This window comes from Branchiostoma floridae, chromosome 19 (genome assembly GCF_000003815.2).
Source record: "Branchiostoma floridae strain S238N-H82 chromosome 19, Bfl_VNyyK, whole genome shotgun sequence".
Lineage (NCBI taxonomy): Eukaryota > Metazoa > Chordata > Leptocardii > Amphioxiformes > Branchiostomatidae > Branchiostoma > Branchiostoma floridae.
In genome coordinates, this window is record NC_049997.1 from 9,882,374 (window position 1) to 9,899,873 (window position 17,500).

Consider the following 17,500-nt stretch of genomic DNA (forward strand, 5'->3'; position numbering starts at 1 on the left):
TGGAGATGTCCCTAATCGGCCGCCTGACTCCCCTAGCGTAGTATTTTAATACTCTATTTGACCAATTTCTACAATTAGACCACCAAACCACGAAGCCAGGTAGAGGCTACCAATAGGCAGTTAGCTAGCCGTTGGGGACCGTGCGTAGGAGGATGGTTAAAATTGACGACACAGTCAAAGTTCTAGACACAAAGGAAGGTAATAATTAAATAAAAATGTATGTAACAACTTCCCAAAGCTTCGAAGGCGGGCAAGTAGGTAATAGATAGAAGATGGGCGTGGCTTGATTATGTGAAAATAGGGGTTGCCCCACCCACAAGGGGGTTCCTTTAACTCTCTGACACTTTAACACCCGAGGCGAATATTTCCAAAAAATATATGTGACGACTTCCCAAAGCTTCGAAGGCGGGCAAGTAAATGCAAAATAGCACACATGTCTATATCATTTAGTGTTCTTAATTCACCCCTTTCGTCCTGTTTGCATAGGCTACCAGACTCACGCCTGGCCGAATAGTAATAGGGGAATTTGGCCCAGTGCAACAGAGGAATAAAATTCTTAATTGACCTAGAAGTGAACTGGCCGGCTGGTGGATAGCTTGATAGACTGCAAAAGACTGTCTGAAAACCCATGGCAACTTATGTTGTCCCTGTTTGGCCGAATTCTTCTCTTTTTATCCAGCTGACACGTCTGCTTGAAGACTACTGTTTGTAATGACTTGCATCTTGCAATAAACTTGTTACAAAAGAGCGAAAGTTTAATGAGAAAAGCCACGCTTTGAACACAATAAGAGAACCCACTACACTTATCGAAAAAAATAAATGGTGGATAAAACGTATCAGTATGGTCACGCGGTTAGATTTACAGTACAAAACTACTGTGTTTTTGATAGGACCATACAAACATCATTATCATCATACAAACACACAAAAAACAGGTGAAAAATTATGAAAATTGGTTTATCACGTCGGACCTATCCAGTTTCAAAGTCTCCAACTGAAAAGCCGCTGCAGTTCCAAAGAAAGCTGCTAACTGAGCCCAAACGTATGTAGTTTCTTCCCGAGCATAAGACCTGTCTTACTTGCTTCCATCCAAAAATAATGGCCATCGCTTCTCCATCAAAACCGGAAGTTCTAAAGTTCTGCTGAAGTACCAAGGAAAGCCGCCAAACAACGGACCCAAAATCTAATGATTCTTAGTAGGGCGTGACGTAACTACACACCAAGTGTCAGGACAATTCAGTCATAGCTTCTTGATTTGCAACTCAGCCAGAACATATATAACGGGGGCCGCCCTAAGATGCGTCCTGCCCTAAGATGCCACGGATCTTTTGCTGATCTTATTATGCATAAGTACGCCGTGTTTGTTGCCACTGACTATGATGATTAGAAAGGTAAGTAAACCAAGTCCAAATAAACAGCTGTTTTTGGCCATTAACAAAATTCTTCAGACTTTTCACAATAATGTTGGTAGCGCCGAATCACTGTGGTCACCTGTTTACTAGGTATTGGTGGTTCGTGTCCCTAAATATACAACCTGTACAAAACAGCCACACAACTGTCATACACATAAGAAATAAAGCTTCACAAAACACTACAAATATTGGTCTTCAAATGTTTGTTGAGTAGAAGACGAACTGTTCGAGCGCGTAAAAAGCGTAGCATTTTAGAGCGGCCCCCGTTACATACATGAACATACATACATACTTACATACATACATACATACATACATACATTCATGACATTACATAGGTACGTACGTACAATTGCTGCCAGCACATAATCTTCCCGGTAAAGGTCCAAACTAACAAAAAGATAACTGTGTTCTCAGCAGGTTCTCGGGCACTTAAGATTAAGACCCTGGACTAAGAAGGATGTTTATGAGCCTAAGATGAAACAAACTCACAGGCCAGCTAGAAAATAGTCTAATTTTAAACCTTGGTAGACTAAATATCGCTCTCTTCAAAGCCATCCGATGACTCAAAAGTAATGAAACAGTAACTTGAACTTCCTGGCTAGCACGCATTTCTGAGCAACCTTCGTCATAAATGACTACGTGACGACAATAACATAGGCCCATCCAGAAAACAGACAAAAGATATCATCCTCATCTGTTTATCCACCACAAGCTGATCATCATTCTCGTATCCTCCAGTTGCGCGAGGATTTGGATAAGCAGCTTACACGTGCTGATCCACGGTATATTTATTTGGGCTGCTTCCATGAGATTTTTGTTTCGAATCGAACACATCTGACTTCAAGCATTCTCCTACGCAGAGGGACCACAGTCGTGTCAAAACTCGTTGTGTTTAGCCGTTGGGGACCGGGCGTTAGGAGGATGACAAGCATTATAAAGGAAAGACAGGCTCTTCTCTGACGACAGTGTCAAAGCTTGGGTAACAAAGAAACAGAGGCCAGCTGTATGGAATTAACATCATCATTTTTTTTTTCTAAAGGAAGACAATTCATACATACTAAAGACCATACGGTAATGGTAAGGATCAAATCAAATCAAAGAATTTTATTAGCGTAGCAGATTTCATAATCTGAATAATTCGCTAACTCACAGTGTTTAAAATCGAAGGTGTTAAAATCATAGCGGAGGAGAGAAATTGACATCTGAAACATGCTTAAAACTACGTACATATAAAATACAAACACATGTAGTCATTCATTTTTAAAAGAATTAGAAATTGCAGTTTGTGAACATTGCAAACTGTCTGTAAGATTAGATTAAAACGAGTTGTTGTGGAGCACTGTGGCTTGATATAAGAATGATCGTTTGAGTCTTTCGGTCCTGCATTTAGGACTTGTTCGGTGACTGGAGTTACGCAATGTTCGTCCTGTCGCAACCCCCCTGTCGTCAGGGACCATAAAGTGCAAAGGATGGTCACTGGCCAGCATCTGTGTGTATAACGATCTTGCAGCGTTTTCTCGTCTGGACTGCAGGGTGGGCAAGGGAGTTAACGACGCTGGGTTGCTGCTGTGTCCGTAGATGATACGCAGAGCTCGGACAGGACAAAACGATATATCAAGGAGGTTGAAAGTCCCCTTTTTCAACCTCCTTGGATATATCAATCACTCTGTATTTGGGCTGCTTCCAAGAGATTTTTCTTTTGAATCGAACATCTGACTTCAAGCAAATTGTGAGGAAGTGATAATAAAGGAAAGACAGGCTCTTCTCTGACGACAGTGGTGTTAATTGTGGATCTGTCTGTCAAAGCTTGGGTAACAGAGAAACAGAGGCCAGCTGTATGGAATTAACATCATCCTTTTTTTCTAAAGGAAGACAATTCATACATACTAAAGACCATACGGTAATGGTAAGGACAAAACGGTATATCAATCACTCTGTATTTGGGCTGCTTCCAAGAGATTTTTCTATTGAATCGAACACATCTGACTTCAAGCAAAGTGTCAGGAAGTGATTATAAGGTCTCATTGATGTATTACTCCGCGAGTAAAAGAGATCCGAGCCAAAAATGAACGGCTGCACGGACGCATGTTTTTAGCGGTGAGAAATTCCCTTTTAGCCAGCGGAACTGATCTCAAAAGTTAGATTGGTGAAAGCTTATTTGTAACTGAAGAAATTAGCAGGTAAAGTTTTGCAGCCGCGCGCTAGGTCGGAGGTACACAGTCGTGGGTTCTGAGTTGTGCGGTTGTACAATAGCAGCGAAAAAGTGCCTTTTGTGGGGATTGACTAATCGTAGTTTGTAATTGCTATAAAAAAGTTCCTACGTATAGTTTACATTGGCAATTTTTCCCCACGATATAGGGTAAATGTGCTCGACATAGAATGAAAAATCTGCTGAAATTTCACGTAGCTTCATTATGAACGCGCCCATTTAAACCACGAATTATAACATAGAAGTCTATGGGAAGAAGAAACTCATCAATGAGACCATAAAGGAAAGACAGGCTCTTCTCTGACGACAGTCGCATTGTGGATCTGTCTGTCAAAGTTTGGGGTAACCCGTGGCACTAGTGAGAGCTGTGTGACCGTTTTCACCTCCAAGTTTTCTGTAGGTACTAGCCTGTGTTTACACAATCTCTCGCTGGCTGGGGTTAATCAATGGCACCCTCCCCGAGATGGCGGCAACACCCCGGCCGCGAGCGCGATTTTAGTCAGGCTATTCTGTTGGGAACCACCCGAAGAGTACTGTCTGTGATGAATTCGTTCGTTCATTCGTTCTTCGACCTTGGTTCACAACCTTCTAGTACCTGGTTCAGGCAACAAGGCTGTTTCTGCAACAGGGTATATTTCTTTTAAAGGAGGGGTTGCTAGACCTATAAGTATAACCTCCTCGGGGCACATCCTCGATCACAGGACCCCATTCTACGTCCCTTCCGAAAGGTGGGTGCGGCCCAAACTGTGATGAACTGTGATTGACCCAGGGTCTCCCGGCTACAAACTAATTGGAACTCAGGTGTGTGGCTGCTCAGTTGAGCCACAGGGGCATCCCTCATTGTGATCAGCTAGTACGAAGACTTCCCAATCTACACACAGTCTTAATACCGATATCTGTGGAGATGTCGGGAGGGATGTAGAACGTAGGGGGCCGGACACCCATGGCGCTTGCAGTCATAAACATATAGCGCGATTTTCCAAATGGCGTTATATGCTAATGAGCCTTCCCGAAGTCGGGAAGCATCTACACGCGCGCGAAGCCTGTCGGGGACCCCTGCTAAGCTATCGGTAAGGTATCGTACGAATGGTCCGGACCTTTCGGGAGAAATTTTCCCGATATCGTAATGGCGATATAGTAGTTCCATCTAGACGATGAAAAAAAGCTGTCGGCGAGAGGTTGTAGGCTCGCCGATATCGGGAAAAACTGTGTGTAGATAGATTATAGAAACAGAGGTCAGCTGTATGGAATGAACATCATCCTTTCTTTCTTTCTAAAGGAAGACAGTTTATACATAGTAAAGACCATAGGGTTTCCATAGGGTAAATGGTAAGGACAAAACGATATATCAATCACTCTACGTCATCAGCCAATCGAGAGCTTAGAACGTCAGACTTGAAGTGTGCTTAAGTGCCTTGCACGTGCGCAATACTAAGTCCCCTATTAACGCCCTTCACTTGAATGCACGTGTCATCACAAACGTACCGTATACGTAAGTTTATTTTGTTCAAGGGCCTGTGCATAAAAAATACATGAGTCATAAAATCGATTTATTCAACAGATCGACACCGTCAACCAAAAAAAAGAGAGAGCAAGCCTCGTCAAGGCTGTTTAAAGAGGAATCGCCTTTCACGTGCGTAATGCATTTCTAAACTTCCTTCTTGTCGCGAATTTCTACGTCATGCGTGGCTGTGTGTCACAAACGTGCTGTCCACCGCGGACATGTGCATGAAAAATAGACAAAACATTGTCATAAAATCGGGTACTTTAAACGTGTTTAGTGTGTGTGTGTGTCGGTGCGCGCGTGTGTGTCTGTGCTACGCGTGTGTGTGCGTGCGTGTGCGTGCGTGCGCATGCGCTTGTGCGTCCGTCCGTCCGTGTGTGTGTGTGTGTGTGTGTGTATGTGTGTGTGCGTGCGTGTGTGTGTGTGTATGAGAAGGACAATGTCTTCTTTTGCCATTTCGTCCTGGACATGCTATGGTTTTTATTCCTCGATGACAGATAGCTTTTAATGAAATGTGGTGTACATTTGGAGTTCGATGAGATTCATTCTTATCTTTGCACTTGAAGGACGTATGGAAAGGAACCTGGACCTATCCTGATCGTGATAATTTTCTGGCAATCAGGTACCCATTTCGCCAACAACTTGATGCAGCGTGAAACATTTGGATTTCTAAATGTGACAGCTGATCAAGCCAGATAATGATCCCAGTGCTAAATTTAGACTAACGAGTTTGAACAGTTATTGGGGTACTTAAAAGCTGCGTGTTCGTGGTTTATAATAATGATAATAATAATGGTTAAGATGTAATATTTCATCGTCCAAAATGAAAGGTTTGCACACTCATGAATCACATATTTAACAATCTAATTTACTTTATCCATTCAAGGACGTGAACCATTAGATACATAGGGAGAGGATCCGGGAAGACAGGATTTTCCCTCTTGAAAGTATGATCCTTCATCGATATCATAACTGCATACGTTTATCTATCCGTTTATTTGATTTCTGACAGACAAGGACAATGTGGCATTGCACTCAAGTTCACTGGCTTACTTTAACAGTGCCACATACAACGCACAGACAGAAAGTAAATGTAGCCCCATAGAATTTTTGAAGCCGTAATGGCACGGTATTGGAAGGTGAAGCCTTTCGCCAACTTTTACTAGCCTCCTTTACCGGCCTCTCTGGGAAGCTTGGCGATTTTTTTCCTACTGGGAAGCCGATTTCGCCTAGCCGGTATAAGCTTTCCGGTGCATATTCCTTTCCCGGCATATATTCCCTTCCCCGCTAAAAATCGCGAATCGACCTACCCCCCCCCCCCCCCCCGAAAAAAAAAATCGCCAAGCTTCCCAGAAAGGCCGGTGAAGGAGGCTAACCTTTTACCTCCCCAACCGAAGTCAGATATCTACGTCATCAGCCAATCGAATTGCACGTGCGCAATACTGATACCCTCATTAACGTCCTTCACTTTAAACCACGCGTCGTCACAAGTACCGTACGCTTATTTCGTTCAAGGGCATGTGCATATAAAGAATAGACGAGACATTGTCATAAAAGTGACTCCTTAAAAAAAATTGAAGATGATTCAGTCTATACTTCTGGATACATGTACATATAAAATTTTAATTTAACTCAAATCTAATTTAAATTTTGACTCCTTTAATAGTTTGACAACGTCAACCAGAAGAAGAAGAAAAACCTGCTGACGTCACACACCTCCGTTCACGTCAAGTGACGTAGGCTTCAGGTCAAACCGATTTGAGATGAATCAGAGGACTGGTCGAGAGCTTGTTGGTAAACGTTTTACTTTGTGTACGGATATAGCCTGGTATCCATCCCTATCGTAGCTAACGGGTCTCTTCTTACTCTCCAAGCAGAGGTTAGGCTCCGGCTGTTTTTTTAACGTTTTTTAGTCGTTTTTATTGGGCTTTCTTATCTTGCTGTGTCAAAACCTGGCGTACTTCAAGAAAAATGACAAAATAGAAAGCCCGATAAAAACGACTAAAAAAACGTTTAAAAAACCGCCGGAGCATAACCTCTGCGTGGAGAGTAGTCTCTTCTGTTTTTGAACCCCCCATCCTAAATACGTCACCAAACAAAGCCTTTACCGAACCAAGACCCATACCGTTATGAACTTATGTAACACATGACGGACATCTTACCTCTAAGTCAATCGCCTCTCCCCGTCTTCACTGCACCTTTTGCGCTTGTCAACTTACTTATGGGCCGGGGGCATTTTTGCGTGTCGGGAGTGTACGAGCGACCTCTATCGGGATTAGTTAAACATGCATGGTAATGTAACGTTACCTGTTGGGTGCAAGATCGAAAAGGTCCGGGTGGAAAATCAAAAACGTTTCTGCCTACCGTATTTTACTGATAACTTGGCGGCTTGTCTTAAAATCACGTGTCTAAAATTTCTAGGAAACCACTTGCCAGAGAGTTGGGCCAACCTAACTGCCTCTTGTGATGAATGACTAGGGCGTCGAAGTGTAAGTCTGAATAATAAAGCTACCCAAATTCTAACTCTAGCCTCTCCGGGCCATTTTGTCTTTTTTGGGCCCATTATGTAACGTTACCCTTGCTGGTCATTTATTTTTTACGGGCCGGCGGCACAAAAGACCCAGTACAAAAAGAAATGGCCAGCAAAAGTGTACTATGAGCCAAACAAGGCCCAGAAAGTCTGCTATGGAGGCTACATGTATAATCTCCAAGCAAATCCTAAAGCCATAAGATAGTATCAAAGCTGGCAGAGGAGTATAGCCGACTAAAGGGAGTCAAACAGCCTACGGTGGGTTTGATACTACATTACGCCGACGTGGATCTGCTTGGAGATTATGGAGGCTACTCAAACTCTTGTCTTGTAAAGAATCTACTGGGTTCAAACCTTTTGAGTAGAGGCATCCCGGTGTGAGTGGATCAAGCCTATCAGTCAGGTCTTATACAGATTGTATCGTATTCCACTTAACTGGTGTGTTATCGATTATTGTACGCGGATGGAAACAAACGAACAAAGATCATATCAAGTACACATGTAAGGCCTGCATATTTCCTCTTAGCCTCCGTGACCAGGCTCCGTGGATCGGTGGTCTAATTGTAGAAACTGGACAAATAGAGTCTATAGTACGCTAGGGGAGTTAGCCGGCCAGAAGATTACGTTTCCTCATCCGTGGTGAGGATAATGATTCTACCGATCCACGGAGCCTGGTAGAGGCTAATTTCCTCTAGGAAATGTGCAATGTACTGGTTGGGCGCATGTTGGCGCTGTTAAACCAGTGTTTCCATGTAACTAAGGGATGAGTTTTTCCTCCTTTTCTCCTATTCACCAAAATTCATGTTTCATTTCGAAAATTTCATCTGTGCAATGGTTCAAATGATCATAGAAACATCAACATACCATAATCCATGGGCCCATTTCTAATGTAAGCATAGAATACTGTACTGACAGTCCCTATTCTTCTGAGACTCAACTAGCAAAAGTAGTATTTTCTTCATACTGATGATATAGTCTCTCATCATCATCATCCGGGCGTGCTGGTTGCACGGACGGCCATGACTCTCTTCCTTCATCCTTCCCTATCCTCCATAGCCTTGTGCAGTTCTTCAGCCGAGCAGTCAGTATCTTCACAAAGTCTCTACCAGGCAGGATAATGTAGCTTACGCTGTAAGTCACAGTGCACACAGTATAGATCAGGCAAATGCTTTAATAGGCACTCCTAAGGTGTTCGATTATGCGGATGCAAACAAACGAACAAAGATCAAACCTTTTTTTTAATACCTGAAGGTACCTTTTCTTGCCTGCACATTTCCACTAGCAAACATGCAATATGATAATTGAACGCATGGCGGCGCTGTTGAACCAAGTGTTTCCATGCAAGTGAGATGAGCTTGCTCTCTGGACTCCTTTTCACCAATATTCATGTGTTTCATTTCGAAAATTTAATCTGTGTAATGGTTCAAATGATCATAGAAAATATTGTATATCATATCCATGGGCCCATTTCTAATGTGATAATAGAATACTGTTCTGACAGTCCCTACTCTTCTATGAGACTCAACTAGCAAAAGTATATTTTCTTCGTACTGATGATACAGTCTCTACCAGCCAGGACAATTAGCCTCCATAGCAGGCTCTCTAGTGCCTTTTTTTTGGCTCATAATGCAGTACACACAGAATAGATCAGGCAAAGGTCTAAAGAAACTACATGGATTAAAGCTGAGTGCCTCACTGGGAAATTCCTATGGGGGGCACACTTCGCTTACTCTCAAAGCAGAGGTTTGGACCAAACTGATTTCTATGTGCACATGTTTTAGGCGTTATTTGGTACACGGTAGGCTTTCCATCTTGTACCGTTTTCTTTTTATCCCGCAGCACAAGACAAAAATAGAAAGCCTAACAAGTCAAGAACACCTAAAACACAGCCAGAGCCAGACCTCTGCTTGGAGAGTACACTTTGCTGGGGTAGCAACCGTTTGAAGTTGACTAAACTTAAATGACTTTGTTCCAAGTGAGCTTCAAATTGGCAAACAGAGGAAATAGTATGCACGGCAGGGGAGTTAGCTGACATAACCAGTTTAGTTACCAACTCCTCTGACCATAACATTGTCCGTCTGGCCTACTCTCCAAGCAGAGGTTAGGCTCCGGCTGTTTTTTGTAGTCGTTTTTATCGGGCTTTCTATTTTTTTCTATATCTTGCTGTGTCAAAACCTAACTTGGCTGGCGTACTTCAAGAAAAATGACAAAATAGAAAGCCCGATAAAAACGACCAAAAAAACCTTAAAAAAACAACCGGAGCCTAACCTCTACTTGGAGAGTACGTCTGGCCAGTTTTAACTTTCCCAAGCTTTGATAATGAGCCTGTGGCAGATCTTTATGTATTGCTCTCTAGGCAGGGTTTCGGCTCCGGCTGTTTTTTGACGGTTTTATCAGGCTTTCTATTTTATGTTTTCATGATGTCAGGTCTAAAACTGTGTGGACGTAAGTTGTGGATCGAGATTACTTTTGTTTCTAACAGGGTCTGTTGACAATTTTAATTCAATGCATCAGGCCACACCAATTTAATTTTTTGGTTCACGGATTTTTTTATAAAAAATATGGAGCGAGAGAGCGAAATAAAAATTGTAAAATGGTTGGGGTAAAGGTTAGGGCTAATCCAAAGACTAAAAAGTTTTCAGGTTGAAAAAAGTACAAAAACACTATTACTGTACAGTAACAGCACCTGTTCATTGAAAATTACAATAGTAGTGTCAGTTTTTATGTTTGCTACACCAGAAAGTTGGTGAATGGTTTCATTAATGGTGAAAATTTGCTGAGTGGTAATTTTTATTTTTTTTCCAAAAAATAGGAGCGAGCGAATCCGTGAACCAAGAAATTAAATTGGTGTGGCCTCAGATAGCTTTGCAAATTCCTGCAAGGTCCTTAGCCAGTCCCACTCTAGCCTATTTCATCTTCTTTTAGAAAGGGTCTGCTCCTGTCTAACTACAAGGCAAGAATGACTTAGTTGGCCTGACTAATGAATTCTGATACCTTCCAGACAGAACACAAACACAGCTGTGTACAAAGCGTCAAGAAAGATTTATTGTGTAACAAATAGTACAAGGTGAAACACTTTTCAAGTCATGATCTGCAATGTAAGAGAATAATGTGGACAGCAAAGACAAAAATATAGGAATTCAATACATGGATTCTACTTGGTATCTCCATGAAAAATGGAGATATAGTTTTGGGTGCACCTGTGTGTCTGTCTGTGTGTGTGTGTGTTTGTGTTTCCGGATATTTATGGTCAGCATAACTCAATAACCTCTGAATGGATTGTCATGATACTTGGTATGTGGGTAGGTGTTGGGAAGACGAATGTTAAGATTAATTTTGGGCCCTGTTATGTGACCTTTGTAGTGCAGCAGAAATTCCTTTTTTTTTTAATCTTTGGACCTAGATGTGCTATGTTCTCGATTTTTGTGTGGCAGATAGCTTGTGACGTAAGGAATACATGGTGTATGTTTGGGTACCCTAGCAAGTTGCTCTGGAACTGCATTGGGGTTTTTTTCAAAATCTTCTAAGGAGGATAACTGGACAAGGGAATGACAAATTTAGATGATATTTGGTATGTAGATAGCTTAGACAGAGATGTACATAATTAAGTGCAAATTACGCAAACAGGCACCTAATTTGCATGATCAATGAGGGAAATCTATATTTGTAGTGTGTGCCATTGTAGGACTCAAATACCTGTCATATATGTAGTTTGTGGCTGGTGGAACATTAACAGATATCAATTATACAAATACTTCCTTAATTTGCATAAATAATGTATAATAATATATAATTCTTCTAAATGGTAAATGATTGCACAATCAACATTGTGGCCAGTGTAAGATATCTGAATGTGTACATAACCAAGCATAGATTATATACATGTGGAAATCATAATCAGACTGTTTCATGGAGATATGAGGTCTCCGACTACAAGTCCATGAAGGAAAGGAATGTTCACGGGTGATTTGAGGCTGCGATGATGAAGAGATGGGGGGAAGGGGTGTGGGGATGGGAGGGGGGTGATGGAGACTTAGGCGAGCTCATCGCCTTCCTCCTCCTCCTCATCAAACTCTCCCTCCTCCTCAGCGGTGGCATCCTGGTACTGCTGGTACTCGGACACCAGGTCGTTCATGTTGGACTCGGCCTCGGTGAACTCCATCTCATCCATACCCTCGCCGGTGTACCAATGCAAGAATGCCTTGCGGCGGAACATAACGGTGAACTGCTCGGAGATGCGCTTGAACACCTCCTGGATGGCGGTGCTGTTGCCGACGAAGGTGGCGGCCATCTTTAGGCCGCGTGGTGGGATGTCGCATACGGCGGTCTTCACGTTGTTGGGGATCCATTCGACGAAGTAGCTGGAGTTCTTGTTCTGCACGTTCAGAATCTGCTCTTCGACTTCCTTCATGGACATGCGGCCACGGAACATGGCAGCGACGGTGAGGTAGCGGCCGTGACGGGGGTCGCAGGCAACCATCATGTTCTTGGCGTCGAACATCTGCTGGGTCAGCTCGGGGACGGTCAGGGCGCGGTACTGCTGGCTGCCACGGCTGGTCAGGGGGGCGAAGCCGGTCATGAAGAAGTGGAGACGGGGGAAGGGGACCATGTTGACAGCAAGCTTACGGAGATCAGCGTTGAGCTGACCGGGGAACCGCAGGCAGGTGGTGACGCCGCTCATGGTTGAAGACACGAGATGGTTCAGGTCACCGTAGGTCGGGGTTGTGAGCTTGAGGGTACGGAAGCAGATGTCGTACAGGGCCTCGTTGTCGATGCAGAAGGTCTCATCTGTGTTCTCTACCAGCTGGTGGACTGACAGGGTGGCGTTGTAGGGCTCGACGACAGTGTCCGATACCTTGGGGGATGGTACGACTGAGAATGTGTTCATGATCCTGTCAGGGTACTCCTCACGGATCTTGGAGATGAGCAGGGTGCCCAGGCCGGAGCCGGTGCCACCGCCCAGCGAGTGTGTCAGCTGGAAGCCCTGCAGGCAGTCACAGTTCTCAGCCTCCTTACGCACAACATCCAGCACTGAGTCTACCAACTCAGCACCCTCTGTGTAGTGGCCCTTAGCCCAGTTGTTACCAGCACCACTCTGGCCTGTGAAGATAAAAGTTTAAACAAATTTAGAAACATGTCAATGTTTGGAAAAGATAGCCATACACAAACCTGGTAATCAAAGATAACTTTTTTTAAAAAGACAAGGGGAATTCTGAAAGACTGGGTTGCTAACAACAAAACATTAAGTCTACTTCACAGAGTGACAATCACTTAAGGTCCCCTATTATATATAATCAAGCACCTTAGCAACAGGTTTGCTGAACACACAGCATAGATTATAATTCATCTTTCATTTCTGAAATTTCCTATCCACAGAAATCCTTTAATCCGCAGTAAATATTGACTAATCTGCAGCTTACTTTAAATCCACTGGTCTGAATTGAGTACTTCAAACATCAAACACTGGTATCCAAGGCCCATCCCCACTGTGCTTACACGACTTCACTAGCCAGGTGAGCGGCTATTATTTATCATTTACCCAACCTACCAACGGCGTGATGTCTGGGGAGAGCCATACTTCAGGCATGTTAAAGAACCCGCCACACGTGAGTGGTTCAAAACCTACCGTACCTTGGCCGCACCAGGGGCAATTACTGTTGTATTGAGGTCACCTGAGTGGCGCCGAATGGCAGCTCGCTCCAGACCCTTGCGACAGTCGTACTGAGGTCACCCTCGCTCCAGACCCTTGCGATTTAGCCCTGCCTATTGTAAGCTCCTCGCAATTCAGCCCCTGGCAGCAAAAGACTCTTAAAGAGTAAGTAGTCGGCCCACCCAATAACAATATACCAATAACAATAACAATGTCATCAAACAGTAACCAATCAGACGCCATCCCCTAACATTGATGGCGCAGCAACCAGAAATCTGTTTACACTGTTTGTGTGGACTCCAATTTTCATATCCAGTTCCCCACACCATTTTTTTAAAAGTTTAAAGGGAGTCCTTTCCCCCTTCCCCGAGAGTTTGGGGTTAACTTTTCCATCTCACACCACTTAGTACATTTCTTACAAATTCAAAGGGCTACAACAACTGTTTTAACTAAAAACACAAGACGTACTAAGGATAAAGTACTGTACTTACCGAAAACGAAGTTGTCTGGCCTGAAGATCTGTCCGAAGGGACCAGATCTGACAGAGTCCATGGTGCCTGGCTCCAGATCCACAAGAATTGCCCTGGGCACGTACTTCCCACCTGAAAATACACAAATTTAATAAAATAAAACATTAGCACTCATGATTCTCTACTCTTAAAGTTACACAAGTAAGAAATTAGTCAATTACTGCTTGTGAACTGACTTACAAAAAAAAAAGGAAAAACTGAACACATCGAACAACTACAAAAGACTAGAATTGGCATAAACAGCTTTTATTGACTTTTTGGGTGTAACAAATTTAACTCCAAAATTTGCGTGGGGGTTTAACCGCTTGTCGATAAAGTACATAACCTTTAATCTAGGGCCATTTGAAATTTGTCAGTCTGTTCCCACATGAGGGCGAAATTTTCATGTAGTATCACCATATCACTCAGTGTTTGCTGGGAGAAACAGAACACTGAGAAATGAACAAGTGGCGGCCCACATCTGTTCGGACCAACAACTGGAGGGATTTTTTCCGAACTGGATGCCTGGTGGCGCATGGCACAAATATCACACAACAGCGGAAAATCGAAACTTGGACCGGAATTCCGCTGAACCTAAATATCAACCAACCCCTTCCTTGTAACTACAAACTTTAATTTGTGACTTTAAAACACCATAGACACACATAAGCCTGAGTCTTATCCGGAGAAAACGCCCGCCATTTGTCATTCGGTGCACGTGTAAGATTTAAAACACCACCACTAGACCGCCGCCATCTTTGTTACCTTTGACCTGATTCGGGGACTATCCATCAATAAAGGGAGGGGTGCGCACCACAGGAAAAGTGTGTCTCACGCAGAAAAAAAGTGTGTTTTACAGAAAAAAGTAAGTGTCTTGAGCAGAAAAAAAGTAAGTGTCTTGAGCAGAAAAAAAAGTAAGTGTCTTGATCAAAAGTAGGTGTATTGCACATTGTTGCTATCGGCCACGGTAGAAAACGCCCCAGGACACATGTGGCAAATTTGTGCAACGAATAAATTTCAAACATTTCGGCTCTCATACCAGCGCAATCCAAAGGTATAACAGTGTTTCTGGATGGAAATAATGGATATTGTCGTACCTGAGGCTTCAGTGTAGTAAACGTTGATCCTCTCCAGCTGAAGATCGGAGTCACCGTGGTAGGTGCCGGTGGGGTCGATGCCGTGCTCGTCTGAGATCACCTCCCAGAACTAGAGAAGTAAAATAGAGAGAAAATTGAAATAAAATGTCGGCTATTTGGAATTACTAACTTAACATAAATGCGGCGGGAAATAACAAGGATCCTGAAGAAGGTCGGTGTTCTAGGACACATGAAGGAATTTCGAGTCAAGAAGTCAAAATTTAAGAGGCGGGAAATTTAATCCGGCGCAAAATTTTGGCGGGGCACTGCGGGGAATTCCAAATCATACCAAATTAAAAAGACTGATATTCCTGTAAGTTGCATTTTGGTGAAGTTAAGATCCATGTGGGACTGAACCATGCACACTTCCTCCATGTCAGCTTCGTACGTGATCGGAAATCGGAACGAAACCGTACGTGACCCCGGCATAGTGGCTCAGAAAATGGAGGCCGGCTACCGCATACCGGCATGAACCTCGAAGAAAATCCTCCAAAAAGACTGAAAATTTTCGGCTTACCTTGGACCCGATCTGGTTGCCGCACTGACCAGCCTGCAGATGAACGATTTCACGCATGTTGAATGTTTGGTAGTTGTCGGATGGCTGCTAGAAAGATAAATGTATTAGTCATTTGCGTAAACCATGAACAGACCTAGGGTTTGAAAACACATTTTTCAGCACAAATTTTAGTCTCACAACTCCACACCTCTCAAAACCACGCTGCTCTACGCTTACACGATCATGGCAATGAAAACTAGACGATTGATCTGGAAGATTACGTGCGCTTGCGACAGACTGAAGAAGACAGGTTGATTGCGCCCTCCCTCCTCACAGGAAGTTGCGACATCATGGCGGAAAAACACATTTTCCAATATGCTCAGACTCTTGTCCTCTGCCAGGCTGTTGGTTTGACCAAGGAGGTTGACTTGGCAAGAAGCTTACACACAACACTGACATGGGCTTTCATGATTATCAGACATATTCACATACTGATATGGCCGATCGAACCCCTCAGACGATGCAAAACACTGCTGGAATTTGACATCACGAGTTCTTCAACATTATTCATTCATTCATTGTATCAAGGAGGTTTTTCAACCTCCTTGATTGTATAAAACAGACATCGTGATTCAGGTGCATAACGTATATGAGATATCGTAACGTTATGTCTTTCGCTAAAGCATAAAGGAAAAACTCACCAATAGATCGCTGCTTTTTGTCGCGAAAATCAGCTAACAGCGAAGGTAAAGCTGGAACAGTGTTGAAGTTGACTGGCTACAGCGACGTATAAGGCTCAATTAAACATGTCGGGGTACACGTGATGTACAATGACCTCATTGCATGAGTTTCATAAATTATGTTCATGAGGCGCACGCAGGAGTGAGCCATGTTGAAGACGCCCATAGCCTTGCTAAAACGCACTGCATTGTACACAGACAGTCGTAATAGATAAGAATAGATATATGCAAAATGACGAGATATAATCCTAAGTAAAGAGTGCAAGTTACATGTTCAGGGAGCTTTGATAGAAGCTATTGAATAAAAAAACACCCCCTTTTGAAACGCAAAGTGGTACGTCCTTACACCGGCTGCCGGTAGGTAGAACCAGTATGACCAGTATGAGGCGGTTGTTGTTGCAGGTTAGAGCATCGTGAATGTCACTTGGTCATGACTCATATGTAAGCTGTTTTCTGAAACTCGGCTTGTCTTTATACAACCACATGCCTAGAATTAGTAGCCTGGTCTGGATGCCAGACTGTTTCCAGGGCCCACACAGCCCAACTCCTCGGCTCTAGGGCCAACATGCCCCTATTAAAGCAAGGACGTTACATCAGGCCCCCTGAGTGAGATCGGGTAGACCACTTAATAGTTTGATCTTTTGAGGAGAGCCACGGCACCCGTACATTTTCACGGCCATCCCGGTGCGAGTTGATCAGGCCCATTAGGCTGGTCTATGCAGCTTGTATAGTATTCCACTGAACTGGTGTGTTATCGGTAACAAACAAAGATCATAACAAGTACACAACAAGCTAGGCCTTTATAGCCTGGGTACCATACCATCGAGGCGCTCGAGTTGCTCTTCGGCGGTGTAGGGGTGGCCGCCCGTTCAGTTAATTGCTACAGGCCGGGGGAGTTCTTACGGGAAACTCCAAAGGCCGGCTACAAGCTCTGGCGGCCAAATCTCAAAGGGCAGCTAATCAGACAGGCTGACAGAAGCAGGTCGGTGCCTTAGGATCCCTTAGCACTGGGCCAGGTAAAGCAACCCAAAGCCGACCAGCGGAGAATGGTACCCAGGCTACAAGGGCCTGTACATTTCCACTAGCAAACGTGCAATGTGAATTGAACGCATGGTGGCGCTGTTGAACCAAGTGTTCCCATTCAAGTGCGAGATGAGCTTGCTCTCCAGGACTCCTAGATCCTTTACACCCAAATTCCTGTGTTTAATTTTGAAAATTTAATTTGTTGAATGGTTTAAATGATAATAGAAAACATTAGTTATCATTACCCATGTGCCCCTTTCTAACGTAAGCATATAGAATACTGTACTG

At 43.5% G+C, this 17,500-nt stretch overlaps 2 protein-coding genes across 2 annotated transcripts in view; both read right to left on the reverse strand.

Annotated features, from left to right (window-relative positions):
• Positions 1-16,416, reverse strand: part of LOC118406628 (cryptochrome-1-like) — a 61,485-nt gene extending 45,069 nt beyond the window's left edge. Inside the window, exon 1 of the mRNA XM_035806803.1 lies at positions 16,151-16,416. The gene's annotated coding sequence lies outside the window, so the exon portion shown is untranslated. The remainder of the gene's footprint in view (positions 1-16,150) is intronic.
• The window catches only part of LOC118406454, a 10,937-nt gene continuing 5,128 nt past the window's right edge, over positions 11,692-17,500 (reverse strand). The window contains exons 6-9 of the mRNA XM_035806506.1: positions 15,471-15,554; positions 14,915-15,023; positions 13,800-13,910; positions 11,692-12,758 (exon numbers count right to left, since the gene is read on the reverse strand). Coding sequence (XP_035662399.1) covers positions 11,692-12,758; positions 13,800-13,910; positions 14,915-15,023; positions 15,471-15,554 — 1,371 coding nt within the window. The remainder of the gene's footprint in view (positions 12,759-13,799; positions 13,911-14,914; positions 15,024-15,470; positions 15,555-17,500) is intronic.